Source organism: Bos javanicus, chromosome 3 (assembly GCF_032452875.1).
Source record: "Bos javanicus breed banteng chromosome 3, ARS-OSU_banteng_1.0, whole genome shotgun sequence".
Lineage (NCBI taxonomy): Eukaryota > Metazoa > Chordata > Mammalia > Artiodactyla > Bovidae > Bos > Bos javanicus.
This window is the reverse complement of record NC_083870.1, coordinates 92,411,896-92,439,062: the sequence shown is the minus strand read 5'-3', so window position 1 is coordinate 92,439,062 and position 27,167 is coordinate 92,411,896. Positions and strand designations below refer to the sequence as shown.

Below are 27,167 nucleotides of genomic sequence, written 5' to 3'. Positions count from 1 at the left end.
ACAGTTGGGTCCACCGAAAGGGCCAAACTGTTACTTTAGGAAAAAGGGCCAGTTTTATTGCTTCTGTTGGAGTTTTCAAGTCAAATAGTTTAATGCTGTATACATTTGGGGGAGGGGGTAGTAATTTTTCTTTTTGTTAAAGTAAAATTGTTTTTGAAAATGTCTGGTTAATCATACTAAAATAAAAAGACAGGATGCAAATATCTGAGTGCCTACCAAATAGAGGAATGACTGGGTACTTTTACATATAAGGAGCTGTCTCATAACAAGAGGGGAAAATTTTGTCTAAACTTGGATCAATACTTTCAAGAGGAATGAGGATGTCTTGGCATACTTCATTCAGGAAGCAGAGACAAACAAAACCAAGGGAAGGTTGAAGAATATAGGACAGTCATATAGTTGCTCTTGTTATCTCTTGTATTGTTGTTTTTATAAGGGAGGCCTTTCCTAACTGTAGGCTGACTCCTACAAATCTGCAGCATTATGGACATATCCCTGTTTCCTTCACTTGGCACCACAATTAAACCTGTGTCTGATTAACGAACGTTAAGTGTGTGCCGTAAGTGGTAAATAAGACAACCGGGCTTCTTTTTTTTTTTCCTAAGGTAAATCCAGTCCATTTCTTGTTTATATAACTGTATTTTGACACAAAATAAGAAAGAGACAATGACTGCTTGGCAACACTTAGTAATTTCTCTTTTCCCCATTTGAATGTGTTCACATACTTTCTAACCCTCTATCTACCAAATCTAGACAACCTACTATTTAGAAAACCAAAACCTATGATCTTGTGACCAAAGCCTTACTTGGTTAATTGTTTTTTCTTTTGACTCAGAGAAAGCTAACGACTAGACTGAAGGTAAGTTAGTGACTCACTCTTTAGTCAACTGGCCCTACTGCAGTTGCCAGTAATGCCCATGTGAGTGAAAAAATATTGGTTTGCAAAGTCATTTAAGATTTCATGGTATAATGACACTGAATCACTGTAAGACTGAAGTGTATTATGTTACCTGATGTCATTCTTATTTCTGTATCTGTATTATTGATAATAAAGGAATGATAATAACAACCATTTTCTGCAAAGTGAAATTTAAACTTAGTCCTGCATCACTAGAGTCAAATTCTTACTGTCAAAATGAAGTTCTTGGAAATAACTTATACTTGACATGCTTTATAACAGAGAAAAACAGTTCTTTGGAAAGATCCATCCAACAGAAAAATCTATAGCCTGTGAAAAATAACATAAAGAACACTTGTGAGAAGATCATTTTTGCTTTCATTTGCTTCCTGATCATATAGCAATAAACACACAGAACATTTCCTGTTTATTTTCTGGGTTGGGCAGTGGCGAAAGGGAAAATCTGGAAAATCAGCTGCATATTAACTCAAATTTCAGCACATAATTATTCAAAGAAAATTTTAATGATTTCAGTTCAATACAACTGAAAATGTAGTGTATTAAAGGGTATTTTCTACTAAATTTCAAATTACAAGTTGTCGGCCATTTCTGAGCAACAGCATCACATCCTACTGAGTATTCAGCTTATTAACTAAGGTGACTGACAGGGCAGGCGGTAGGGAAGAACAATGATCAGCTCACAGAATGTGGCTAAGCAAGGAAACAAACAAAAACAATGCAAATAATAATTAAAATAGCTACAGATATTAGTAAAATAAAAATACAATCCCGAAGAGCCATCTCTTAAATTACTAGAAAAAAATTGAAGGTAAAGCTTACAGCAAATACAGTCTTCACAGATTTGGGTAACTTTATTTGCATTTAATAGTGATTTTTAAGCCCTATATCCAATGAAACCATTTTAAAAAGCTTTATGAGGAATGGAAATTTAGATGTCTATTCCACTTTTCTTTAAAAAAAAAAAAAAGAAGCTTAAATTTCTGAATGAGCAAGATTCACTTTTGCAGGTAGAGGCCCTGCTTCTTCATGATCTTCAGCTTTAGATCTAACAACCACAAGAGAAGAAGCTGGATATCTGTTTAGCTTTTGTTCATTCATAAATTCCAAGTCACCATAGATACTCAGCTTCTGCAAAACAAAAAAAAATCAATGAATATTAGCAATTTGCATAATTAGGAACTTCTCCAAGTAAGGCTTCAAATAGCAATTTATTATGTTAAGATTTAGTTGAAGAAAAAAAAAAATTTCTATAAACATCCTCAAGAATCCTTTTACTCAAAGTGTTATAGATATGTGATTCAATTCCCAGGGGCTGGTCAAATAAAAATTTTCCACATGTCCTGAATTAAAATACTTACAAATTAACAACTGAGTATCAGGAAAAACTGCTCAGGTTTAAAAGGATTAAGTGTGGTCATACCACACCTGGTATTGATTTTGGAGCATGGATTACAGATGCTTGATGCCTTGAGTGATCAATTCCTTTAAGACCTTATCTCTCCAACCAAGTGGTCAAATGATTTGGAGTAAGTTCCTCTGCTACTAAACGTTCTAAATTAACATATATGGAAAATGGTATGTACGATTTTAAGTCTGTGAGTAGAACAAAAAATATACACGAAATAATTTAACATTGACAGAAAGGTCTTCATAAATGTATAAAAGTTCAAATTGTTACTAACATACTCAAAAAGATACTAAAATGAGAGAAGGAAAGCATAAACAGTATCAGGGCAAATGTCATAAAACTCACTGAAGTATAATGGAAGTACCTCTATTTAGGTACAGGTCTATCTCCTAAAGGTAAAAAAAGAAAAGATTTTACTAAGAGGTGGGGTAGATTTTGTTGTTAATGCATGTGGCAATAAATCTGATTCTGTGAGCTAAAACCTGAAGCGCTGACGTTGACAGAGCAACTAACTATATTAAAAAGACAGGGACTTCCATGCTGGTCTAGTGGCTACAACTCTGCACTCCCAAAGCAGGGAGCCCAGGTTTGATCCCTGGTCAGGGAACTAGATCCTACATGCTGTAACCAACAGTTCACAAGCCACAACCAGAAGATCCCACATGTCACAACTAAGACCCAGTGCAGCCAGATAAATAAATAAGTAAAAAATAAATATGTATTTAAAGAAACAGAGAACCACATAGAAGTATTAGTGTTGGAAAGATGCTTTTAGTCGGTGTTGAATAAAGAGCACCTTCAAAGTTTAAGTATCTACAATACCAATATGTGCAACAATACGGAGCGTAACGCTCAGTGAAAAAGGCCAGAAAGACATATGGATTGTCTATGGCTGGTAAAGACGCTTGGAGGAAATGGGCAGTGACTACTAGCATACGTTTCCTTTCTGGAGTGATGAAAATGTTCTAGAAGTGATTCTCATGATGGCTGCCTACTTGAACACATTTCTGATGTGGTCTGCTGTCTACTGCTTCAAGGTAACAATAATCCTTCAACAAGGAGGTGGCCCAGTACTTGATACTTTTCCAGGTAAGAGAAAATTTTCAAGACAAATTCAATGGTTGATGGATTGGACATGGATCTGATCCAGTGAGGGCTCCTTAAAATCCAAATTAATAATTTGGGTTTTATTTGGGTGATAATTTGCTCTAAGGCACAATAAAAGAAAAACTTTCACAATTCTACTTAACATTTAAAAGCCTTGAAACAGTGACAGAAATTTTAAATGATTTCAAACATCTGTATGGAAGAAGCTATCTAAAAGAATAAGGAGAAAGAGTAAAATCTGTGCAGAGAAATGGATGGGAGCATATGGATAACCTCTAACCAGTACATTTAGTGATTTTGTGGCTACTCTGTATTCTCAAGTGAAAATCAAACTGGTCGCTCAGTTGTGTCTGACTTTGCGACCCCATGGACTGTAGCCCACCAAACTCCTCCATCCATGGAATTTTCCAGGCAAGAATACTGGAGTGGGTTGCCATTTCCTTCTCCAAATTATCAATCAAATACAAGGGTACAACAAAGGTATTTTCAAATGTGTTAAGTTGGAAAGTTTACTGTCCAAGTATCCTTTATGAAAAAAATTACTTAAGGTATTCCAGCAAAAGTAAAGAGGAATCTAAGGAAGAAAGCAACATACAAGAAACAGTGGCAAATGAGATGACTTTTATGGGAAGAAAGCCAGAACAAAAACAAAAACAAAAACGTTCCGTTAAACAGAGAGATTTGGAAGATTCTCCTGGGAACACTTTTAAGTAATTCAGGTTTATAACTTGCTTTCATGTGACTCTAACCACCACTGTACTTGGTTCTATTTTGAATATCTACATAGTTATAATGTTGTAAATGCTATCTAGTGGATTTTAAGTTTTCAGATCAACTAATAGCAGAGTCTGAAAGTATATATAAGAAGAATGAATTTATTTTATTTCTCAAGGATCTAATGAAAATTGAGAGTTAAGAGTACCGGAAGAAAGAGAAAAGCAGTAATAAGGAGTCAATAGAAATTTATAAAGCATTCACTACAAGTATGCGAAATAATAATACACATTATAAAAACTAGCAAGTGAAGAGATGGAAGTGAGAGGCAGTGTAAGGGAGCTAAACTCCTCATCTATAGTAGAAGGACATCAGATAAAAGTCTAAAATTATTAAAAGCTAAAAATAGAAAATTTTAAAAACGCAACTGCATGGGAAAATGTTTTAATACTACTGACTGGTTTACTGACAATGGAGGAAGAGGAAATCAATTTTATTAGTCGCTCACTGTTGGTCACTCAGTCGTGTGACTCTCTGTGACCCCCTGGACTGTAGCCCGTGAGGCTCCTCTGTCCATGGGATTCTCCAGGTAAGTATACTGAAGCGGGTAGCCATTCCCTTCTCCAGGGGATCTTCCCAATCCAGGAATCAAACCCAGGTCTCCTGCATTGCAGGAGGATTATTTACCATCTGAGCCACCAGGGAAGCCCCTTATGTCACATGTATTACTTCTAAAACTTAAATTTAATTACTAAATATGTATTTGGGTTTTAGGCCTGGCTTTTCACTAACCAGTTTGGCAATCTTAGGCAAGTTATTATACATAGATCTTTTTCTAGACTCAATTTTTTTTCTTTCTTAAATTATGAAAGTAAGATAATACATTTATGAAGACTTGGAAAATACAAAGTTACATATAGTTCCACTATATATTACAAATATTTTTTAAGTAGACAGATTAAGATTTTTATCTGGTGTATCAATATCAAACTCTCAAAAATTAATAGAATAGAGAAGTAGAAGGATATAGTAGACCTGAAAAGCAACTATGAGCTAAGTCAACATAATTAAGGTTTATACAATTTTCACACAGTAGGACACAAATTCAAGTTCTCATAGATATAAACCAGGAGACCCTGGAACATATGCAGAGGCATAAAACAAAGGTCAAAAATTTCATGGTCTAAAGGTACCGAAATCTTACAAAGTCTGTTCTCTTATCACAGTGGAATTATGTTAGAAATCAGTATCAAAAGATATCTGAAAATAACTCACATATTTTCAAGTGCAAAGTGATATTTACCAAGAGAGATCTTTGACTTAGCCATCAAAAGCCTCAATAAAGTTAAAAGACTGAAAAAACTGCAGAGAAGCAAGCATTTAAATGAGAAATAAATATCAAAATGAGAAATTAATATTAAAAGATACTTTAAAAACACCATGTATTTGGAAATTAAATGTCCCTTTTAAATGATGGATGTATCTAAGAAGCCATAACAAGGACAATTAGGAAATATTTGTAACAGAATAAAAATGAAAATTCTGAATTTATCAGAGTTTGTTACATGCAGCTAAAGCTGCTCAATGCAACTAAATACAAGATGGAATCCTGAATAAGGTAAGAAACAAGTAAGGGACTCTAGCATAAAATTTTGTGAAATCTGAACAAAATCCACACTTTAGTTAATAATACTATATCACATGTTAATTTCCTATTTTGCTTTGTCTTGTTTTACAACAAAAGTATTTGTTACTTTGTTACAAGTATTTCTTTATATTCTCAAATTGGATTAGAAATTTGAAGCCTCAATTTAAAAAAAAAACCACTAATAAGCTTTCTAGTCTTCAAGCAATAACATTAGATGCCAGAAAAAATGGAACTATATCAAAGTTTTGAGTGAATATAAGTTAGAAATTTAGAATAGAAGTTGTAGTCGTACTTAGACAAGTGGAATCAAAATGTCATACATTTTTTAACTAGGCAAAAATCCATAGGTTTTCTAAAATATATATATTATACATACTATTTTTATATATATGTATACAAAAACACTACATTCGATAAAGGCTTGAGAAAGAACAGCAAAAAACAGCAAAAAACAGCAAAGCTTAATTTCTTAACAGAATTTAGATTAAAAAGCTATGGTAGCTCTGGCATTTATAAAATATTTTGATTGTCTCTCTTGAGACTTAGATTTGAAACAGCAAGATTCTTGGTCTTTTTTTTTAAGACAAAGAAAATAATGTTTATTATAGTTTAAAACATGTTTCACTCTACACGAGTGTTTGAAATCTTTAACATTTAACTTTGTTCATTGTGATCTTATTCTTCATTGTCTCTCTAATCTCTTGAACAGGGCCTGGCACACTGTATGTTACCAGTAAGTATATGTGATTTACTAACATGAATATTATTTGGAGTGTTTTAAAACTTTTTTAAACTGACCATGTGAAATCTGATGATCATGGGTTTCACAAATAAAAAAGGAAGCAAACAGATAATAAGATAACAGAGGCAGCATTTCTATGATTATTTGTTGTTTCGGGACTTTTCTGAGGCTGCTTGATCTCTAGAAAGGAATATCCAATACTTGAACCCTGTTTTTATAAGTCAGGTTTGACCTGCCTGACAAGGATCACTATGAATGACAATTCTTTACTATCTTAAATAGATAGTTCAACAACAGAAAAGCATTATTTCATGATGTTTCCCAAAAAATGACATCATACATGTGAAAGAACAGGGGGGAAAGCGGAGAAATAAGGATCAAAATCTTTATAAGTCAAGTTACTCAAAATGATACTGCTTTAAGATCAACCAGTGCCTACTCTTTCTGGCACTACTCTTAAATAATATGAGATGAATATTTACTATGTGCAAAAGAGGCTAAAGATAAGTTATTTCACAACTTTCCTAAATAAGAAGAGCAAAGCTGTTCATAAGTTTCCAAGACTACATTTCTGGCCTTTATTACAAACATTTTAAGCTTTATTTGTAGTGACTGAAAAGGAAGCTTTTAATATTTCATGTTTGAGCTCAAGATACCAGGTCCAAACTGAAGACAAACATATTCTTTCAGCAGGTTTCTGATTTCCTATAAACACACAGGATTATATATGCAAACTATATTAACAAAATATAAACAGCATTGCTCATTGCTTATATAAGTTAAAATGCACTCTCATGTTACTATGGAGAGGGGTCAGAAGTAATTTATGTTCAAAAAATAAAATCAATGAAAAGGTTTTAAGAAAGTAAAGTTTTAAAGTAGGTGACTTAAATTCTCAGCTATTTTTACAGTAAACTAAGGAGAAAATATCACAAAAGGAGTATCTATACTGCAATATTTTAAAAACATTAATATGTACTGATATAGTTTACTGAAAAGAAATCCACTAAAATGGCAATACAAAATAGTTCTAGATGAGTGATTTTTTTCCTGCTTCTTTATATATAACTTTATAAATTCTATGTCAAATATATAGACCTTTCATAATTAAAAATAGAGATGAAAAAACATTAGTACTCAGCTACTGTGGTTTCAAATAAAAGTAAAGTCTAAAAGCAGTGAATACAAATAGCTGTCTTTGATACATTTTTCTCGAAAATTTATTTTAGAAAAGTATATATTCTTTGAGGGTGTCACCATATTCTTGATTGTTAAGGACAGGAAGAAGAGTTCTGCTGCTGCTAAGTCGCTTCAGTCGTGTCTGACTCTGTGCGACCGCACAGATGGGCTCCATCCCTGGGATTCTCCAGGCAAGAACACTGGAGAATGTTGCCATTTCCTTCTCCAATGCATGAAAGTGAAAGTGAAGTCGTGTCCGACTCTTATCAACCCCATGAACTGCAGCCTACCAGGCTCCCCTGTCCCTGGGATTCTCCAGGCAAGACTACTGGAGTGGGTTGCCATTTCCTTCTCCAATGCATGAAAGGGAAAAGTGAAACTGAAGTCACTCAGTCGTGTCCGACTCTTAGCAACCCCATGGACTGCAGCCTACCAGGCTCCTCCATCCATGGGATTTTCCAGGCAAGAGTAAAGGGGCAAAGTGACACCCGTATGCAGGTATCAGGAGGGAATGTAGTAACTGCTAATAGGACTCCACATGTGGTTCTAATGCTTTAGGCTTCATGATCCAGGGGTGTGGGGGGCATATGCAGAAACAGTGAGATGCTCTACAAGCAACCTGGAAATAAGGGGAGAGAACTTCTCACAGAATTAAAACTATACAATCAAGACAAAATTTATCACAGCAGAGACAACATCTAAAAGAAAGAGAAAGCTCAAAAGTCATCTAAAAAGGAGGGACGGATTCCCAGGTCTGTAAGATGCAATCAAACACCAATGAGAGGCATTGCTATGTCCAAACAACACCAGAAGATGTCAATTCTGTAAGTCAAGTAAGGAGATTAAGAGAGGAAGAACTATGAAATGTCCATCTAGGAACTGTTTCAGTAAGAGTTTGAGCATCCTGGCTCAAAAACATGAACCATGTGTTGCTGGTAGTATTCAAATTCCTAGTGTCAAAGAGGTTACACAGACGATGAGCTCCTATATGAGTCACATTATCAATTTCCATAGTGATGGAGGGTAAAACAAATATTTATTACTATAGGTTTGTAGCTTTGCTGCCATGAAGATTTAGAGTGCATGGGGCAGTTCAAAAGTAAGTTAACAGGCAAAGGCAATCCTATGTAAGATGTCTAACTTCTACTTTATCAATAACAAAAAAATGATTAAAATAAGGACATCAGAACTAAACAAGAACACAAGTAGGTAATAAGCAAGAGGATGTTCAGATGGTATCATAAACAGATGAGTTCTTTAGAAATTTACCCATTCTCTAATATTTCCACAATTCAAGGCAATCCTATCTAACTTTATCCATTTGTTTAAAAATCGTCCACTTTTCTCTCTCTGCTAATCCATACCATTCTTCAAAGTTCAGGTCAAGACCCTCATGACCTATCCTAACAATCCAACACATACTCTCTGCTTTCCTTAACACTTCATATATTTATTATTTGTGCCACTTAAATAGTTGATCAGCTGGAGGAAAGATGGTATATAGGAAAAGACATAGGAGTTGCAGAGTCAAAAGACAGGAGCTTAATTCCAGGCTCAAAACTTTGATAGCTGTGCAACCCCAGGAAAGTTATCTGAACTTCATAAGCTATTTACTCATCTATAAAATGAATAATAAAACCTGCTGTAGAGGTGTGCTGGACATGTAAGATTCATGAAAACACTTTGTAAATTTTGAACAACTGTATAAATATTAGTTATCAACATTATCCTGTCCCAGTTTCTGCCTGCCTATATCCCATATGGTTTTAATAAAAACATGAAAAATATTATCTGAATCATTATTCATGGGTAAATCTTACAGCATATCTTTATAGTCTGTGAACATAAGAGTACTGTTCAAGCATCATGTTAGGGACATGCTAACTACTTATTATCAGATTCTATTTAAATGTCCCTCCTTCCTTCTTTTCACTCTTTTTCTACTGGATTTTGGAGGCACACGAGAACTAAAGTTTATTTCAGTTGGATGTGATGTCAATAAAATTTATTATCTCATGTTTAGTTACATAAATAATTTTTCTTCCTTTAAAGCTAAGTTGAATCATCAAATTAGAGGCTTCTTCTGAAACAAAAGTCCTTTACCTTATGATTCCTGGGCCAGTTAAATTTTAATTAACAAGAAAGTCAAGACAGTGTTCCATCTCTCTCAGAGTACAGCAAAACACATTACTCAAAATCAAACATTTCAGCCTTGATGCTACTAAAGCAACAATTATTCCTTAACATTTGTGGCAATGTTAAATTTAAAATGTGAAGTGGTTCCACAAGCCTTCTTTCTTATATATCACCTTAGAAACATGTCAATGGGTTTTTTTCAGTCTCCAAGGCCTATGGAGGGGATTCCCTGGCAGTCCAGTAGTTGGGACTCTGTGCTTCTGCTGCAGGGGGCAAAACTTTGATCCTTGGTTGGGGAAGTAGGATCCCTCGAGCCATGTGGCACAGCCAAAAATAAAAAAATAAATAAATAAAAAAAAAAAAGACCTAGGGAGAAGAGAGACACTGAACTCAAGTCTGCCAGTGTACACCGGTCACTATAGTAGTTAGCACGACAAAAAATTGGGAAGTGATGCTTATGCTGCAAACCTGTAATTCTCGTGTGTGCCAACCCCCATGTGTGTGATTAAAACCGCCAAATTTTCTCTCATTCTATTAGTAGAAAGGTTTTGCTTTTCTAGTTAAACAAACAAAACATTTAAAAAAGGAAATGATATGGCTCAGTCTTCAAATGGCCTAAGGGTTAGAATTAAATTTACCTCAGAGGGAACATACTGCTCCACAGCTGTAGCAACAGTTGCACAGCAAATCCAGAGCAACACCATCACAGAGAGGACAAGAGTCATGGTTAAAATCCACCCAGAGTTACTGGAAAAAAAAAAAAATTCAACAGTTTTGTTAAAATTGCATAATATTAAGAACAGAAGGTTCTTTACAATTAAAGGCAATCAATTTTGTATACTTAGTTTAATAATACAAAATTTCATGTGTACTACCCTTAAAACTATTTTAAAAAAACATACAGAAGAAAACATTATAATAGCTATTATATTAGGGTGATATAATGTCCTTTCCTCCATTTCTCAAGCTTCTATAACATGGCCATATAACTTTTATAAATTAAAAAAAAATATTGGCTTTCTGCTAAATATATAAAAGTAAAGCAAATTACTGTTAAGGATTTTTTAAAATTACTAAATGAGATGAAGCAAATCAAAGTGTTTTATAAACTGTATACTCCTATACAAATATATATTTGCAAGGTATTAACATTTTCTTTACGAAAACCCAATAGCCCAAAGAATTAAGGTACAGAATAGGTAAATTATGAAACAATAACTTGTTTTATAAAAGGATTCACAACAGGCTTCCAGAAGTTCTCTACTATATTTCAAATATTTAACTCTCCACAATTTACTTGAATTTCAATTTACAAGAGTATATCTATTATGAGGCATTCTGTATTCATCACAGCATATCCTAAAAAAAGATAGTTATATTTTTCTTATGATTAAAATATCTCAGTGTAGAAGGCTAGTTACAAGAATTAGTAACTGGAGTTTTTTCCATAATTGACCTATTGTTTCCCAAACAACAGATTAAGATTCAAAGAAAAAGCTATTTTTAAAATGTTAGATTTAAAAGAATAACATATAATGACAAAATGTTATTAGGATACTAAGGCACCAGTAAGATGCTAGGTAGTGTAGCATTAAGGATAAACTGTAGGGAATTCTTTGATGGAATTCCAATGAGTTAGGACTCATTGCTCTTACTGCTGGGGCCTTGGATTCGATCCCTGGTTGGGGAACTAAGATCCTATAAGCTGAGTGATGTGACCAAAAAGGAAAAAAAGAATAAATGGTAACTTAAGATTAGGCAATAACTTAGGTTTCATAAAACTTATCAAACTGCAACAAAATCCAAAACACTGAATGAGAGAAAAACTCCCCTTTTTTGGTACAAAATCAAAAGCAGGTTTAAAAGTTAAAGGAAGGGGAAATTTTGAAGTTCAATTCTTATTTTCTTACCTAGCCTTTAAAATAAAAAGTATCTGATATCTGATTAAAACCTGTCAAGAAACTATTTCTGCTCTAAGAAATTACAGGAAGCATGCAGTTTGGACTACTGAAGTGTTACACTGGAGACACTAGAGTCCACTTGTTCACCTCTACTCAAGTGCTTGACCTGCTGTCTGGCACGGTAGACCACTATCACCAAGTGCTACTGTCCCTTTGTTTGGCGAGGGGCTGCAGGTGGGTGTCGGGGGAAGGCTCATATCAGAACTCCTTGGAGGAGTAAAAGGTTGCATACTTTGATAAAACCCTCCTCACTCTAGAAAGCTTGATATTTCTTCCCAAGAGGGCACAAGGTACCCATTACCCTCGCCAGTCCACCTTCCCTTGCCACCCTTAAGAATCTTTGGCATGGAGATGACACTCAGTATAGAACACAAAGCCCTCCTTAATCTATAGCCCTTATCCACCTCCCCTAGCCTCCTGTCTGGCCATGGAGATAAAAATGAAAATCCAACCCTGGGTACTCCCAGGGCAATGGTTCTAGGACTGCTACCCTCTCCTATACCAAAATCTGAGGGTGATCAATTCCCTTTTATAAGTGGCATAGTATTTCCACATAACCTATACACATCTTCCCATACACTTTAAATCATCTCTAGATTCTTATAATACCTAATAAAACATAAATGCTATGTAAATACAGTTGATCCTTGAACAACTTAAGTTTGAACTATGTGGGAGAATTTATTTATTTTTATTTTTAAAAATTTTGTTTTTTTCAATACAGTTGGCCCTCCAACTAAATTAATTAAAGCTTAACTGAGATGTCTGAAGAAGTGCATATTGTAACATAAATCAAAGACTCCCATCGAGAACAAGAGTGCTTCTGTACTTCAGGAAAAAAACCTTGTGTTTTATTAAAGTAGAGTGAGTATCACCTTTTAAACAAACCAAAATATCCAAAAGTACAGTTTTGGTAGGGAAAAGATGGAAAAAAATTTTTTTTTTTACTTTTGAGCAGTTAATATAACTTTAAAATAATAAAAAGGACTGCATCTGTCTGATATAAGCCAGATTTTATCTTCTGTACACATAAGTGAAGATGAATACATACAGAGACAGGCATCTTAAAAAGCCATCACTTTCTCCATCTTCAAGATAGTTCCTATGTGCTTGTGAACTTCTCATTTGCAGATCTGCTGAAATAATAAGGTACAAGTTAATGATACCCTATATTCCAAAAGGGGGTCTCAAATGACTGCTTCTAGATATACACACTGTACCCAGTTATTTCCGTAAATGTAATCTGGTATAATGAATGCAAGTTCCTTTGGCACATTAAAAACCAACTGGATACTATACAACATTATGAATTTCCTATTTTATTTTCAAATTTTTATTGACATTGATGCTTTCTATGTCTGAATGTAATAATAGAATGGTTTGTTCAAATCTAAAATTAATGATGGGACTTCCCTGGTGGTCCAATAGTTAAGCATCCGCCTGCCAAGGCAGGGCACCAGCGTTTGATCCCTGCTTCAGGAGGATCCTATATGTGGCGTGGCAACTAAGCCCATGCACCACAACTACTGAGTCAGTTGTCTAGAGCCTGGGGGGTGTAACTATTGAGTCCACACACCACAACTACTGGAGCCCATGCTCTGCAACAAGAGAAACACGCACACTGCAATGAAGAGTAGCCCCTGTTCTTTGCAACTAGAGAAAGCCCACAAGAGGCAATGAAGACCCAGCACAGCTAAAAAATAAATACATAAATCTTAAAAAAATAAAAAGATACAGTTAAAGATGGCCTTGTGCTGTGTGCTGCCATCATTCACCTACCAAAATAATTAAAGAGTTAATAAAATCAGTATTTAAGATAAGGAATGAGCTAATAGCTTTAAAAAGGTAAGCATAGTTTTAGCTTGATGTTTTATATTTCTATGAGTTTAAATTCACTTCTAGCATAGAAATAAAAAGAGAATAAAAATGTATTTTCAGGTAGTTTCACTATTTGGTTAGTTTATTGGAAGATACCAGAACATCTCCTTAGTTCATACTCATAACATCCTTAAAGGAAAACTACATGTTTTTAGAATAGTGACTCTCAAAGTGTGATCCCCAGACCACCAACAGAACCCAGCAATCTGTTAGAAATGCAAATTCTCATGTCTTATCCCAGATTGAGTCCATTGGAAACTTTGGAGGGGGGGCTCAGAAATGCTTTTAATAAGCTCATCAGATCATAATGCACAGTAAAGTTTGAGGACCACAGTTTTTTGTTGCTGTTGTTGACACTACTCTGTAAGTTAAGCACACACACAAGAACAATTCACATTTTATAAAAATGCTTGTGCAAGGGCTTCCCTGGTGGTCCAGTGGTTAAGAATCTGCGTTCCAATGCAAGGAACACAGTTCAATGCTGGTGGGGGATCTAAGATCCCACATGCTGCAGGGCAACTAAGCTTGCAAGCCACAACTAGAGAGAAGCCAGAACGAGAGATCCCATGTGCTGCAACTAAGATCTGAAGCAACCAAATAAATAAATATTTTTAAAAAATACTTGCACAATAAGAGGATATTAAATAAAGGCCCTAGGTATATCTATATAGGATATGTTGTTCAGTCACTAAGTCATGTCCGACTCTTTGTGATCCCATGGACTATGGCCTGCCCGGCTCCTCTGTCCATGAGATTTTCCAAGCAAGAATACTGGAGTGGGTTGCCATTTCCTTCTCCAGAGGACCACGGTTTTAAGTCATTTATTCACCTTTCAACAATCATACAACCAATTCTACAAGCATCAGATTTGACTGCTAATGTGTTTAATCCTAGGCTACTGAAAATAAAACTTACAGGACATTTTGCTTAGTGATGAGTCTTTCAAATTTGTAGGCTCCTGCTCCAACTGTGGTGCATACTGGATTTCTGGCTTAGACTAAAATGATAAGAAAGCAATTAAGTCGTTTGTACTTCTTAAGCCTTTCTTAGTACCAAGTTCTATAACATATCATCTCTATAGACATTCAAATTGAGAAAAAGTAATAGAAGTATGGTATAAAAAATAAAACACAGTAACTACAGTATATTTTAACTGCTTGTGCTAAACACTAGATCCAGTGTCTTGCAAAGAAACAGACTTCTATCATTGTCAAGAATAGTCAGTTTAATTTCCTGACAACATAAAAAAATAAAATAAAAAAATAGATTACAACATAGTGCATTAAGTATCATATCCTGTAAAAAATGAGTTCTAACTCTAGCTGATCAGGAATAATGTGGCAGACTGCCAAAATTTCTGGTTAGACATCTCTATTTTTTCTCATCTGAAACATTCTATTCTTTTCTACCTATGAGTAACTCATAAATTATAGCTCAATACTCCATACTTTAGGGCTTCCCTGGTGGCTCAGCAGTAAAGAATCCGCCCGCCAATGTAGGGGATGTGGGTTCGATCCCTGGGTTGGTTGGGAAGATCCTCTGGAGAAGGCAACCCACTCCAGTATTCTTGCCTGGGAAATCCCATGGGCAGAGGAACATGGCTGGCTACGGTCCATGGCATCGCAAAGAGTCGGATACAACTAAGCGACTAAAAACACAGCAAACAACTCTATACTTTACATCTTCACGTAGCTCTGATGCTCTGGAGTAGGGGGTTTCTCCATCATAATCATTCTTAAGTTGACACAAAAAGAAAAACAGTTAACCGTACATCTAATCAGGAATGAAGGACTCTACTTTCAAGAGTCAACTTAAGTAGCTTTAGCAAATAGAACTTATTCATGAACTTAAGAGAAAATTCCTTCTGTGTTTCACACATTACCAAATTACAGGGTACCCAAGACTCAGGATGATGCTAAAAATCACATACTAGGCTTACAGTAAGCCACTCACTTGGCAATAATAATTAAAAGGTTTACTTTCATTATTTCCTGAGAAAGCATCATAACATAATTCGTTGGCTGGTAAATTCGAGAACTTAAGAACCAAATTAAAAAGAAGACAGCATGGTAGGGTGGTATATGAGCCTTGGAGCTAAAGTAACCCAGGTTTGATGCCTAATTCTGTTACTTCTGGCAGTGTTACCTTAATTAAACAAGTTAACTTCACAGTTTCCTCATCAATAAAACAGCTGTAATGCAACTTCATGAAGTTGTTTGGAGAGCTGAGACAATATACATAAATGTCTAGTACACATGAACCTTCACTAGACAGCAGCTATAATTATCATATCCCATGATAAACAATGAACTGGGAGAAAAGTTCTCTCTCTAGAAGGCAAGACGTTTCTTCAACAAGCTCTCTTATCAGAGTTAAGAGGAAAAGCACTATTAACGACTAAAAATTATGTCCCATTGCTTTTCTCTAATATCCATATGTGGTATAAACACACACCATTATTTATATTCAAACTACATTAATTTTTCTTCTCTCTTTTATCTGCTGCTAAGTCGCTTGTCATGTCCGACTCTGTGCGACACCATAACGGCAGCCCACCAGGCTCCCCCGTCCCTGGCATTCTCCAGGCAAGAACACTGGAGTTGGTTGCCATTTCCTTCTCCAATGCATGAAAGTGAAAAGTGAAAGTGAAGTTGCTTAGTCGTGTCCAACTCTTCACGACCCCATAGACTGCAGCCTACCAGGCTCCTTTTTTCCAGGCAAGAGTACTGGAGTGGAGTGCCATTGGCTTCTCCGCTATTATATCTATAGGTTTCATTTTATCAATTAACCACTCTAAAATTTAGAAGACTCAGAGATCTTGTTAGATACACATCAATGGGCTTTAAATAGATTTCCAATGGGCAGAGGGAGGAGTTAATCACATTGAGTCCTGATGCCCAATGTAGGTTTTAATGCAGGCTAAAAAGTAATTATTATTTGATAATAAATATTTGTAAGGGACTAAGTATGTGATTCTATGCTAAGACATTCATTTAAAATATATACATTACTACTGCTAGTATTTAAATGAATCTATGGAGCACAGTTATCACCTGGAATATAACTATTTTTCCATCATCAGCTTGAAGATAAAAAGTCCACGAAGAGGTTATGAAGCTCTGTGCAGAGTCCACCATATCACTCCAGAATGATCTTACCAGAGTTAGAGGGAAGAGTAGATGCATTTTTGGCATCAGGGACATGAGCTTAAAAAAAAAAATTAAATCAAGGTGAAATATATTATTTTTTATATACATATATACAAAAGAACAATATAATCAAATCCTTATATGGACAGAGTATAAAACAAGTGATCCTATTATCATCATTAGCATCAGAGTAAACTCTTCATTATCTATGCAATTAACCATAAGAGTTTAAATTCCTAGGATCTTTTAATGTATCACCTAATACAATATAAGCTACCTGTCACCTCTATCAAATTAACAGGCTTTTGAATTAGGTCCAAAAATGTAGAGAATCTTAATTCTTCTCTTTTGATTAAATAAGGATTAGCAAGGCCTCAAGAGGTAGAAGGGGAAGGGACAAATCTTTAATACTTTCATGTAAAACGAACCATCCTGTAACACACACCAATGAAAAAAGGGAAAAAATCAATCCAAGGAATGTATGCATAAAATGTGAGATATCTGGTAGCAGGGCAGAGTGAGGGGAATATTTATGGGCTGACTACCTACAGTAAGCTACTGATGAGATTTTTACATTAATTGGTATCGCCTCCCCTTTAATTCTGACCATTGACTAATTCTACAGCAGTGGGCCCCTCTAGAGAATAAGCATGAGATACCATTCGCTGAACTCTAGGGACAGCTTTGGTTCTAGCTATATTTCAAAAGAAAGACAGTATGGGGTTATTAAGAGAGAAGAGCTTTTAGAATCAGAAGAGATCTGTATTCGTGATCTAATTTCCCCACTTAAAAGCTGTGAAATCATTCATTGCTTAGTTCACTAAGTAAGCATTCATTGAGATTATAAATTTTAAGAGTCAGAAACCATGTGTTTTATTTATCCACGTGTCTGTGTTTAATCTACGTAGGACAGGGGTGAAACACAGGGTGATACACGTGTCGGGGGAGAGGCATCTGACCCAAACTGGGGTGAGAGGTGGTGAAGGAGGCTTCACAGAGGACATGATACTTGCCCCGAGTCAAAAGGATTCACTAGGCAGATACAGAATAGAAGAAACAAGAAATAATGTCACGATTAATATATTACAAACATTAAGAACTTCTCAGTACGTACATAATTAAGAGAAAGGGAAATAAAAATGGGTCTTAAAAATTAGAAAATATGTTTAAAGTTACTCGTAAGAGAAACACAAATTAAAACTGTAATAAAAGTACTACATTGCCAAGGACTGGGAGGAGGAGGAAAGGACAGTGACTGCTAATGAGTAAGAGAGTTCTTTTTTTGATAATAAAAACGTTGTGGAAGTACATAGTAATGACGGTTGCACAGTCTGGAATAGACTAAAAACTACTACACTGTGTACTTCAGAAGAATGATTTTTATAGTATGAATTATATCTCAATTTTAAAACTTGATAGAAATTCCATACAAGGCAATTTTGCTCTATTTCTCAAAATTAAAAATGCATATACTTAACTCAGCAATTGTATTCCTATGATTTTATTCTAGAAATATAAATGTGAAAAATATGCAACATTATACATACATCTAAAAAATTAGAAACCACCCTGCTGCTGCTGCTGCTGCTAAGTCACTTCAGTTGTGTCCGACTCTGTGCGACCCCATAGACAGCAGCCCACCAAACCCAGAAACAACCTTGCTGCTGCTGCTGCTGCTGCTAGGTCGCTTCAGTCGTGTCCGACTCTGTGTGACCCCTTAGATGGCAGCCCATCAGGCTCTCCCGTCCCTGGGATTCTCCAGGCAAGAACACTGGAGTAGGTTGCCACTTCCTTCTCCAATGCATGAAAGTGAAAAGGGAAAGTGAAGTTGCTCAGTCGTGCCCGACTCTTTGAGACCCCATGGAGTGCAGCCCACCAGGCTCCTCCATTCATGAGATCTTCCAGGCAAGAGGACTGGAGTGGGGTGCCATTGCCTTCTCCATCAGAAACAACCCTACATGTCTAAGGGACTACTTAAATAAATGATACATCCATATAATGAAATATATATGTACTGGAAAAAAATGAGTAGACAGTCTTTAACTATATTTTAGAAAAGAATACATGTATCCTTGTATATGTATAAAATACCTCTGCATTGGTAACCTTGGCTACATTAATGGAGGAAAATGGAGTGGCTAAGAGATACAGGGGTAGGAAACTTTTCACTATACAACGATCTTTGAACAATGGCAGGGGTTAGGTGTGCTGAAATCTGTGAATATACACAGATTATAGTTGGTCTCCCATATTTGTGATTCTGCATCTGAGAATTCAACCAACTATAGATCATGTAGTGCAGTATACTATTAAGAAAAAAAAATTCAAGTGTAAATGGTTTCGCAGTTAAAATCCCTGTTTTTCAAGGGTCAACTGTATGTGTGTATATATATACATATTTTTTTCTTTTTCACCCTTTGAGTTCTGTACCATGTGGTTGTATCTCCTATGCCAAAGTTAATAAAATTCAACAACTTTTCCCCGAATACTTGGATAGAGTATGAGGGGTAGAAATTCTAAGCGATGATATAGAAGAGGCAATCAGAAGCCAGGCTGTGATAAATGGTTTGGACTTAAACCTGTATATAATGGGAAGCTACTAAAGAATATAAGATAGAAGAATCATGGCATGAGATTTCCATTTAGAAAATAAATATCCAGACACAGACTAAACAATAGACTAGAAGAGGCTGAAGTGGGAAAACAGACTGGAAGCTAATTTAGTAATACAGATGAGAAATGATGCTGATCTAAGGTAACGGCAGATAGGATAAAAGGAACTTTCCATTTCTCTGAGCCTCAGTTTTTTCATATGCAAAATGGGGATAATATTGTCACTGGACTAAGAAAAAAAACAAAATGAGATTATGGGTGTGAACATACCGCTTAACATTAAAGCCTTATACAAAAATAACTGACTTTCTATTTGCAAAAATAATTTGTTTGCTGAAGACTAATTACAAAACATAATACTGCAATAGGATCATGTGAACAATATACATTTCAATACAAAGTGCGATCTAAGCAGGCATTTCTGAAGGGCAGTATTGTTTCGTACTTGCTCTTGTCTCAATTCTGCGTATGGCAGCTGATTCTGGCAACCAAGATGGCAAGCATATTGCTCATCAGATTGGGAATATGCTTCTGTACATGCTGGAAGAAAAAAACAGTAAATTACAAGAAAAAAAGAGAAGGAGAGAAAGAAAAGGGATAGAATAGAAAGGAAGGAATTTAGCACTTTATAAAGCAATTTATTATACTTAAAAAGTATTTCATTAATATGAATTTTCATATTTGGCAATAACAGCAAATGTTTTATTTTACTAAAATACCATATCTTCTGCCTCCCACAGGTCAAATGTTTCAGGAATAAACCTATTAATTACACACTCAGGCTCTGGCTATGATGACATTCATATGAGGTGAACCTCATAGCTAAGGTTTGCAGAAAAGAAAAAACAATGAATTGGCATCCTGAAATTCTGGCTCCATCATCTGTTGGCTGTGTATATGACCTGCTGCTGCTAAGTCGCTTCAGTCGTGTCCGACTCTATGCGACCCCAGAGATGGCAGCCCACCAGGCTCCACCGTCCCTGGGATTCTCCAGGCAAGAACACTGGAATGGGTTGCCATTTCCTTCTCCAATGCATGAAAGTGAAAAGTGAAAGTGAAGTTGCTCAGTCGTGTCCGACTCTTAGCGACCCCATGGACTGCAGCCCACCAGGCTCCTCCGTCCATGGGATTTTCCAGGCAAGAGCACTGGAGTGGGGTGCCATTGCCTTCTCCGGTGTATATGACCTAGGTAGAGCTATTTAACCTCTCTGACTATTGATCTTTATTATATCTAAAACAGAATTAATACCACCTACTTTATGGGGTTGAACAAAATGATATACTTTAGTATTTATACAAATATATGATATTACTGTTAAGAACTGGATCACTGAGTTCAGCAGCAAGGGTATTCACAAGGCAAAGAAAAATAAAACAGTCTAACATCCTAAATTCTGAGAAAATTGAACTTTGAAAATGTTCTACAGCAGGATTCCAAACTTGGAATGAGTCTCTACCACATGTACACTCTTCATTTAGTTCACTACAGCATTTTCTTTCCTGTGATATAACACTTTAGACCGCAATTTTATTTTTCTTTCCACCCAGTCATGCATTTGTAGTACACTTCTCGAAGGTACTAGATAATAAACTGAACAGTATTATGCACATATAAAGTTGGCCAGTTAGGAGACTGAGCCATAAAAAAAGAGGTTATGATACTACACAGGTAGATGGAAATAGTAGCACAGTGATAGGGAGAAAGCTACCTCCTACTGCACTGAATAAACAGTGTAAGGTAATGAATGAAGAAAAGTCCATTATGGTTTTTAAAAAGCTAAATATCAATTTTGTCCTGATTACAGGTTTCTTTTATTAAACACATCGCTTTGGGCAAAAGGTAAGAATAGTGGCTTAAGAGATGACAAAGACTCTAGTTACTTCTTTTATTGGCATGACTCACAAAGAATACACTATTAAATACTGAGTCAAAGGCCTGATTCAGTAAAAAAAAACAACTTGGGAGCTAAGTCAACTAGCCTATGATTGAAAGGCTTAGGAAAATTATGCTATCCACTGAAAGGATGGTGATGAATTATGAGAAGGGTAATCACTATTACATTTGTCTAAACCAAATACTTGGTTAAACAAAGGTGTTCCTATCTATAGTACAAAATAAACACTGTCTCAACAAATAGATGAAATTTGAAGCCCATGAAATTTCTAGCAGCAGCTACTAGAAGTTCAACTTTATAATTATTAAAATATGCTTGATGCCTAGTTGAAATAGTATGCTTGTCATTTTCCGAAGAAAATACATAAAAAGCGTAACACAACTCAAAGAAAACACCAATGTTATATACTGCTGATGTCATTAGCATAGCATCTTACCAGATTCACATTCCAATTTGGTCCGATTTAAATCAATTCCATCATCCACAAACTGACAAATTGAAAACAGCCTGCAACCTCTCTGACACGCGTACAACTCCTCTTCCTAGGGAGGTCAAGAACAGGGAGGATTAACCAAAAAAATAGCGTTTCTCCCTTATGGGGGGGAAAAAAAGTCAAAAGAAAGCAAAGTTAGTAGGGTTTATAATAAATTGTCCAATAAAAGTTTTATAACTGAAAGAAATAAAAAATAAAGAAGTCAGGTAATACTTAAGACTATATAGTCTGCCATATAAAGAAGTTTTAATTTCTTATTTTAACAGTGATATCCAAAACAAATAAATAATAAGTGATATCAAGAAACCGAGCGCATAAAAACATCACCCTTTTCCTACATTCCACAGTCATATTTTGGGGGGAAAAGTTGAAAATAAAAATAACAGTGACATAATCAGAACTTTAATAGAGGCAAAAATGAGAAAACAAGTACTTTAGGACCAATGGTGTACTTCTGCCACATAAATATTTATACAAATCATCAGGCCTATCAGGAAAAATATCATGACTAGTTTTACAAAGCAGATAGTGCTATAAAGCCCCCCACAAAGTGAGGTACACATTTAGAAAAATGCTTAAATGAAAGGATTTTTTTAAACTCAGTTTACCTGAACTGAAAACACAAACAAGGGCAACATGTGACACATGGAAAAGGCCACTGGAATCAGCCAGACTTGGATTAAAACCTTTCAGGTCAGCATGCACATTACTTTACCTATCTACTGACAAACGTCAAAAAGGAAATAAAAGCTATGAATTATCTCTAAACCCCTCAATAATGCTGGAAGACAGCTATTCCTAGTGCAGTGCCCGGAACATTAAAGGTGCTCAATAAATGGTAGTAGTGTTAATCATAATAATATATTTTAAAAAGAGAAAACAACAGTTGTAGGCATCATTGTATTTGTGTGAGAGCTCAAGATTAAGAAAGATTCTTCATTGCTAGAAAATGTGAACTGCTCAGTAAGACTAATGACAATGTCTTCAACAGGCTTTTCTTTGGTGAAATGTATAGTATTTGAAACAAACCAGTATATGTGGGGAAGTCCCCTCAACTTACTGTGTGATCCACTGTGTACAAACTGGCAGGCACCTAATAAGGAAGGAAACAGCATGTGCATATACCAGTTAGCAACCAATGGAATACAAAGTTATGCATTTCTTTCCAGCAGGATTAGTAAAATTTGTGCAGCAGCAACAATCCGTTAAGAGGAGATGGCTGCAGTCTAGTATTTATTATTGTTCGGTCTCCACGTCATGTCAGACTCTTCACGACCCCATGGACTATAGCACACCAGGCTTCCCTGTCCCTCACCATCTCCTGGAGTTTGCCCAAGTTCATGTCCATTGAATCAGTGATGCCATCCAACCATTTCATCCTAATTGTCTAATATTGAACAATCTTTATTATACAACTTTGAAGGTAGTGCATTTCTGGATGTCGGTTCTAGATGCATTTATTGTTACAGTGAAATCGAAAGAGTTTTAACCATTAAAGTAAATTTTATACCTGAGTAGGTTTTGTAAGACAGTAGAATTCTCTCATGTCTTTGGAGCATCACATACTTCCTACTATGGCATGGAGAAGTATGAGCTCATTAGTATGAGCTATACTGCAAACCATTTTGCTTTCAGATATGTTTTATTTTATTAAACCAATCCAGTAAGCCCTCCAGTACGATTTTCAGAAGAGAGTGTAGCATGCTGAAAGAGTCTAGGCTCAGGAATTAGCCCTGGTTAGTCGCTCAGCCTCATCACTTATTCTGCACAACCTCAGGCAAGGGCCTTAATCTCGCTCAGCCTCAATTTCCTTAGTTGTAGAACAGTGACAATACTTATATGTCAATCCTGAAATATGATGAGGATTTTATATTTTATTATTTTATTTACATATTATTTTATATCCATAGGATCATTAAAATTATGCTATACTAATAAACAGATATGACATTAATCATATATTTTGTGAGCACCCACAATGTACCAGGTACGGAGTTAACAATATATCATAGGACACCTGGCACACAGCAGGCACTCAACTGGTAGCTATTAAGTCATATCCTTGTTCTAAATCAGTGTTTCATGTTTTAGACAATGTTTCATGCCCTATGCATCCAAAGTTACTGGCAAGCTTGTATAAAATATACCTTCTCTAATTTAGACCAAATCCTCCTTAAAGGAACCCTACTATCTATAGATTTTACACACATTTTCTTATCCTAAGCTAAGTCAAGCTAACTATTCTCTCTTATTCAGCACTACTAATATGCTGCACATACCAAACTGGCCTTATGACATCTGACAAAGGAAACAACTATCTGTTGATATGTGTTAGGTACTGTGCTAAGAGTCCCATGTATATTATCTTTAATCCTCACACTTACTCCACAAGATATTGTTTTTTACAGTTGACAAAATGAAGTCATGAGAAGTGATTATCAAGGACACACAGATATGTAACTGTAAGGCTGGGAATGAAACCAGGTTTGTAAGGTTCCAGAGCCCACACTCTTAAAAATGACCAGGCTGACTCTAATTACCTTTATTATTAACAGGACTTATGTCTCCCATATTTGGACCCAGACAAATTACACAATTCTACTTCTGAGGAAAGTTAAAGGGTGAAATATGATAATTTTTAAGTACCTACTACAAACAAGTAAAGTACCATGCTTTCTTGCAACAAATAATTTTGAAAAAGAGTCATTAAAATGAGATTTCTATTTACTGGTCACAAATATCAGACCAAGAGAGGCTTTGCTGCTGCTGCTGCTGCTGCTGCTGCTAAGTCGCTTCAGTCGTGTCCGACTCTGTGTGACCCCATAGACGGAAGCCCACCAGGCTCCCCCGTCCCTGGGATTCTCCAGGCAAGAACACTGGAGTGGGTTGCCATTTCCTTCTCCAATGCATGAAAGTGAAAAGTGAAAGGGAAGTCGCTCAGTTGTGTCCGACTCTTAGCGACCCCATGGACTACAGCTTACCAGGCTCCTCCATCCATGGGATTTTCCAGGCAAGAGTACTGGAGTGGGGTGCCATTGCCTTCTCCGAAGAGAGGCTTTAGGAGCTTGTAAATTTAAATAATGTAACACCCACTGCTTTTTTCCAAATCATAAAGCACAATAATTTGACGGAGGACCAAAGGACATCAATGAAATAATTAAATATTTTTAATCTACAACTTTATTAGTAGAAAGCCGTACAGTGTAGCCAGTTTTAGGACTGAATTCCTGCTACTCCACTACTTCTTGGCTATGTGACTTAGGCACTGAACCTGTCAGAGCCTTGATTTCCTCAGCTGACAAGCCCAACTTGGCAGGGTGAGAATTAGGGATAACGGAGGTAAATCTCCCATCATACTGGCTAATAAGACAGCAGGCAGTTTATAAACTTTAAGTCCAGGACAGGAAACCAGGTGATTTAGAGTTCCTAGGGAGAATAGCTTTACTGAAAAAGAAAGAAAGATTTATAGATATCACATCAATTGTTAGAAACTAGTGGATATTATAAAAGTACTCAGAGGTTCCCGAAATGTCTCATCTTTTAAATTGCTTATTCTCCAACGTATGTACTCAAGTAACTACAAATATGCTAGGAAAATCTCAAAAAAAGGGCAGGGGTGGGTGGGAGGGAAGGCCAGTACATCCAAACACTAAAAAGATACAAAATAAATCTCTGCCCAATTCCAGGCCAAATCATTATTAATTTCCTCATACAATCCTCTTACTTATGAGCGGTTTATAAAAAGAGAAGAAAATAATGTATTCAGGAGCAGTACACATTGATTTAAAAGTCTAGAAGTCAGAATTCCTCATTTTTCTCTCTCTTGATTGCTAATGATATATTTGTCTCTGATAATTTGATAATCCCCTCTCCCACACTTTTTCTTTAAGATTGATAATCCTCAAGCAATGTAAAACCCAGCAGTAAACAGACATACGGGCAGAAACAGCATTTAGAACTTTTCATTTCAAAAGCCTGAAAGCACTTGCCAATAAGGAACATCCTAAACTCCTCCTAGTCTCTTTGTAATTTGAGAGAGCAAAGAGGCCTAGCCACATGGTTAAGTATATAGCATAGGGAAGACAAAGTAAAAACAAGGGTAGAAAGACCAGCACAAGCTGTTATAAAGAAAGGCAGTGGTGTGCGGGGCGGGGCTTACACCGAAATCACATATTTGGAAGGGTGGGGGACAAACCACGCAGTTTAGGATGCTCAGTCAACAGTTCTAAAGCTGCAAAAACAACTTGAGAAGTGGAATGGAATTAAAGGAAAGGCTGCACCTAGGGGCGGACAAGGAGGGGAAGAAGGGTCCACTCTCTTCGTAATATGTGATCCGTGGCGAGCGCCAGTCTCGTTTCTTTCCCATTCTACTAATCCCCTGTCTTCTGCTGCACCGAAAGGTAAGTTCTCTGAATGCACAAACCTAACTGCTTTTTCTCTAAGCCATCCCAATCCCAGTGTCAGCACCTAGCACACAGTTACTCAACATAGGCGGAAAGCCCTTCCTGATGTCTCCCAACTCCTTAATACATTTCATACTATACAGACTGCTGGCTTCCAGCCCAGAGAGGCGCTAAGGGAAGAGGGGGTTAAGAACTAATCTTTTAGAGGACTGGCGTATCTGAAACTGCCTCCCCTCCGCCCCGCCATCCCTGGAAAGTGAGGACCCTGCGTTAATCATCTGGATCCTCCTCCGCCCCACCCCCCTTTCCCGTAAAGCCCCAGAAAAAAAAAAGGGGGGTCCTGTCTTGCTTATTTTTCTGTCCCGGACCTATTACAGGGTAGGTGCGGCACAAACTTCCGGTAATTACAGGAGGAGTGGGATGCGGGTAGGATTAGGAAAGAAAACGGGCCACAGAGATGGGAGACAAAGGTTGAAGGGTGGGTTCAACAGTCAGGCTCCCAGAAACGACAGAGGTGCGGGAGAGCGGAAAGATGGGCGGCCAGGGAAGGGTTGTAGCCCGGTTCGGACGGGCCCTACCTTGGGGTAGGTGTGCAAGGGATACGTCAACTGACAGGCCCGGTGACAAGACGCCGTATCACCCAAGACCGAGTCAAACGCTTCAGCCGAAGCGGTTCCCGAGCCTCCGGCCAGGGCCATGGCCAGCAGCAGCAGCGGCGGGATCCCCAGTTGGGCCCTGAGCCATAGGCTCCCCTTCGGCACCGCCATTTTGTTTGCCTCTGTCACAGCAGCACAGCTTGTTGCTGTTTTCTTTTCAAGGTTTCCTCCTCCTTCCGGGACCAGCCCCTTCCCCGCCCCGCGGGCCGCTGCTTCCGCCTCTGTAGTCGTCTCAGCTCCGCCCTGACCCGTCCGAAACTGCCGCC

At 36.7% G+C, this 27,167-nt stretch overlaps 1 protein-coding gene across 4 annotated transcripts; it reads right to left on the bottom strand.

Moving 5' to 3' along the window:
- Nucleotides 1–1,403: 1,403 nt before the first annotated feature.
- Nucleotides 1,404–27,110, bottom strand: TMEM59 (transmembrane protein 59). 4 transcript variants are annotated; one of them, XM_061411860.1, is made up of 9 exons: nucleotides 26,824–27,073; nucleotides 22,903–22,935; nucleotides 21,786–21,891; nucleotides 19,900–19,994; nucleotides 16,746–16,898; nucleotides 14,608–14,689; nucleotides 12,866–12,950; nucleotides 10,492–10,600; nucleotides 1,404–2,047 (listed from the first exon to the last, which is right to left on the bottom strand). In XM_061411860.1, exons 1-9 carry the CDS (start codon nucleotides 27,010–27,012, stop codon nucleotides 1,892–1,894), a joined length of 1,008 nt encoding a protein of 335 aa, XP_061267844.1. In that variant the 5' UTR covers nucleotides 27,013–27,073; the 3' UTR covers nucleotides 1,404–1,891. The 4 variants fall into 4 exon arrangements, with proteins under 4 accessions (XP_061267844.1, XP_061267845.1, XP_061267846.1 ...); XM_061411861.1 differs by having other exon boundaries at nucleotides 12,866–12,947; nucleotides 26,824–27,070; XM_061411862.1 differs by lacking the exon at nucleotides 22,903–22,935 and having other exon boundaries at nucleotides 26,824–27,110.
- Nucleotides 27,111–27,167: the final 57 nt, after the last annotated feature.

What these genes read in the sequence shown, in the direction of transcription:
- TMEM59 (XM_061411860.1), bottom strand. Translation starts at nt 27,012, where the DNA reads ATGGCGGTGCCGAAGGGGAGCCTATGGCTCAGGGCCCAACTGGGGATC. An exon ending in CAGAATTGAGACAAGAGCAA is followed by an intron (nt 16,899 to 19,899) that starts GTACGAAACAAT and finishes TTTTTTTTTAAG; the next exon opens with CTCATGTCCCTGATGCCAAA. An exon ending in GAAAAATAGTTATATTCCAG is followed by an intron (nt 14,690 to 16,745) that starts GTGATAACTGTG and finishes TTATCATTTTAG; the next exon opens with TCTAAGCCAGAAATCCAGTA.